This window comes from Sinocyclocheilus anshuiensis, unplaced genomic scaffold (assembly GCF_001515605.1).
Source record: "Sinocyclocheilus anshuiensis isolate Anshui unplaced genomic scaffold, SAMN03320099.WGS_v1.1 scaffold2375, whole genome shotgun sequence".
Lineage (NCBI taxonomy): Eukaryota > Metazoa > Chordata > Actinopteri > Cypriniformes > Cyprinidae > Sinocyclocheilus > Sinocyclocheilus anshuiensis.
Genome location: NW_015541652.1, coordinates 39,866 through 43,272, shown reverse-complemented (window position 1 = coordinate 43,272; position 3,407 = coordinate 39,866). Strand labels below are relative to the sequence as shown.

Here is a 3,407-nt window from a genome sequence, read left to right as displayed (position 1 = left end):
TGATCTTGTGAGTGACTGTGTGTGTGTGTGTGTGTGTGTGTGTGTGCAGGATCTTCTTGTACGTGTTTCTGTCGGGGCTTGGCCTGCTGCTGGTGGTCGGCCTTCATCAGCTGCTCGAGTCACGCAAGGTGAGACGCTCATCATCATCATCATCAGCTGCTCTTCATCATTACTCTGCTGTCAGAATCTGTGCTTCAGTGCCTCTGGTGTGTGTGTGTGTGTGTGTTACAGAGGAGACGGCCAGCAGCTAAAGTGGAGATGGGAACCTCCAATCACAATGACGTGGACATGAGCTGGATCCCACAGGAAACACTCAACCAGATCAGTGAGTGTCAGCCAATCACAGCAGGCTTTACACACCAAAGATCACACTGTTAAATTAAATGAATTAAAATAACAGATGGGTCTGCACAGTTCATTAAATAAAACTGGAATAGCCTTTTCAAATTGTGGTTTCAAAAAAGGCTTGATTAAATGGATTAAATTAGAATTTAAGAACTAAATAGTCTCTTGCGCTACATTTTAGTTTAGTTTAGTTCACTGCATTTCACTAATGTTCCACCAAAATAAAAGCTTGAGAGTGAAACATTAGTGTTGTAACATTTAATGTAAAATATCACACATTTATTTGTTTTAAAGTACAATTACAATTTATAAAACAGTAATATAGTTCTGTCTTCATATGTTATATTTAGAGGGCAAACTAATAATAATTAATAATAAAAATGTAATATTATAAATTAAAAATATATTTGAAATGACAAATTAATTTATATATATGTTTTTTTTTTTTTTGCAAAGTGGTGCAGCCCTATATAAAAAGTTAAATTTATTTTAAAATGAAATGAAAATTCTGTCATCGTTTGCTCTCCTTCATGTCATTCCAGACCTGAATGTGTTTCTTTCTTCTGTCGAACACAAGAGATGTTTTGAAGGATGCTGGGAAGCAAACATGGACTTCCACAGAACATGCTGTCAGCTTCCCAGCATTCCACAGAATATCTGCTTCTGTGCTCAGCAGAAATGAGGGTGAGGAAATGATGACAGAGTTTATTTTTGGATGAATTATCCCTTTAAACAATCAAAATAAAACAATGAAAACGCTGAAATATCTAGCTGTGTGTCATGTGGCGTAAACATCAGAGAACTGTGCACATGTGCTGATTAAATGACTTGGGTTCGACTGATTATTGAGTTAGTTTGAGACTGATGAAGATCATCTGTGTGTCTGGTATGGTGTGGTCTTCCTGTCTGATGGTGTTTGTTCTCACGCTGCTCTCTCTCTTTATTTCCTCCTCTTCCTCTTGTGTGCTCAGTGGCGAGTCGGAGAGGTGAGCGCTTCTTTCAGTCTGGATTCTGATGTTTCTGTGCTCTGATCTTCATCATGTGACTCGCATCTGATCACGTGACTGACGTCTGTCTGTTTCTCTCAGATAAAGCGTCTCCAAGACAATCTCCACGCAAGCGGACTCAGAAACGCTCGGCCGGATCAGACGAGTGAGAGACGCTGCCATCTTCATCATCATCATCATCATCATCTGTGTTTACAGTGAGACGGCGAGTCTGTCCTTCACTGGATGCCAACAGAGACTGACACACACACACACACTCATACACACACACACACATTCACTCTCTCACACACACTCACACTCTCTCTCACACTCACACACTCTCACACACTCTCACACACTCTCACACACACACTCACACACACTCACACACACTCTCACACACGCTCACACACACACACACTCGCACACACACACACACACTCATACACACACACACACATTCACTCTCTCACACACACACACACATTCACTCTCACACACACACACACACTCACACTCTCTCACACACACACACACACTCACACACTCTCACACACTCACACACTCTCACACACACTCTCACACACACTCACACACACTCACACTCTCACACACTCTCACACACACACACTCACACACACACACACACACACTCACAGGCCATTTTTTAAAGTGAAAGTGCGCGAGGAGTTGGGCCGCTCAAGCTTCTGTAGGTCTGCTTTATTTTGTAATTACGAGCGTCTGGATTCTTCTCATCGTTGATCATCTTCTCACCTCTCTTCTGAGGACTGATGGAATGTTTCCGAGCTTCATCACGTTTCTGCCGTTTTCCTTCCTATTCAGTCGATGACTTGATAATGACTGGTTTTAAAGGCCTCGTTTGCTTGCAGAAGGTGCCTGATTTAATTTCTCTGGTTTTCTTCATGATTTGAGTGTGAACACGAGCTCGTGTGTCTGGTCTCGTGACTCGAGGACGCTGACGGTTTGCTCCTCCTCAGGACGGAGGAAGACTGCCGTTGTCTGTCTGTCTTGTGTTGTTTTGTTTTTTGATCAATCTAATAAAGTCACGGTATTGTTCAGAAACCAGCCTTGAGCGCGTGCTGATGCACAGATCCAGATGTACTTGGAAAAATACAAATAAACTGAAATGAACAAATGATCTGGTTCTTTGTGATTTTGTCATATTGTATCTTTAGGGTTTATTTTTCATCAGTGGGTTTTAATTCACCCTTCCTTGGGTTGCTTTATCTTTCTGTTCTTAAAGGGGTCATATGATGTGATTTCAATTGTTCCTTTCTCTTTGGAGTGTTACAAGCTCTTGGTGCATAAAGAAGATCTGTAAAGTTGCAAAGACTAAAGTCTCAAATCCAAAGAGATATTCTTTATAAAATCACAGCACACCTCGCTTTTCAGACCGATGAGCTTTGTAAAAATCGACGCGTTTCAGAAAGGCGGGGCATAGAGGAGAAACAATAATGTACATTATGCGGAAAATAATGTGTTTTTTTAACCTTAAACCGCATAAACACATTTCATTACACCAAATACACAAAATAATGTTCTTTTTAGCAACATCATATGACCCCTTTAAAATGAGTATGTTAAAGTTAGCGTGTTAATAATATCATAAATATAAAAACCTTCAACAGATTACTATTAAAGGTTCAAGAGTTTCAATTTAAAGCAAACCAGGAGGTGACTAGACCTGTCTGGGCTTGGGTTTGCCCCCCTGTCCCGCATCTTCCTCTCCTTGCGGAGAAAAGGAGACACGGGAAGGAGTGATCCAATTAAAAGATTCAATTAGAACGATGACAAAGGCCCATATTAGGATCCTGTACGTAAGATGGTATGTCTAGTCCGATGGCTCTGGCTAAGGTTAGGTTTTGGAAAAGTACAACAGCTGCCCCCAACCTAGCACCCGTCTAGGCAGGTTTGGAATAGGGAGACTGAGGAAAGGTGCACGGGCCCACGCTTGTCAGACTATACCACATCGTGTGAGATTATCTCCGCTCTAGGAGCTGGGCCTGTCTAAGCATTGGGCCTAAAGAGTGAAAGTTAGGTTTATAATCGCTG

At 41.6% G+C, this 3,407-nt stretch overlaps 1 protein-coding gene across 1 annotated transcript in view; it reads left to right on the top strand.

The window, feature by feature from the left end:
* The window catches only part of LOC107690869 (translocon-associated protein subunit alpha-like), a 4,410-nt gene extending 2,751 nt beyond the window's left edge, over positions 1 to 1,659 (top strand). The window contains exons 8-10 of the mRNA XM_016489287.1: positions 50 to 128; positions 232 to 325; positions 1,434 to 1,659. Of these exons, the coding sequence (XP_016344773.1) occupies positions 50 to 128; positions 232 to 325; positions 1,434 to 1,501 (241 nt within the window). The 3' untranslated portion in view covers positions 1,502 to 1,659. The remainder of the gene's footprint in view (positions 1 to 49; positions 129 to 231; positions 326 to 1,433) is intronic.
* Positions 1,660 to 3,407: the final 1,748 nt, after the last annotated feature.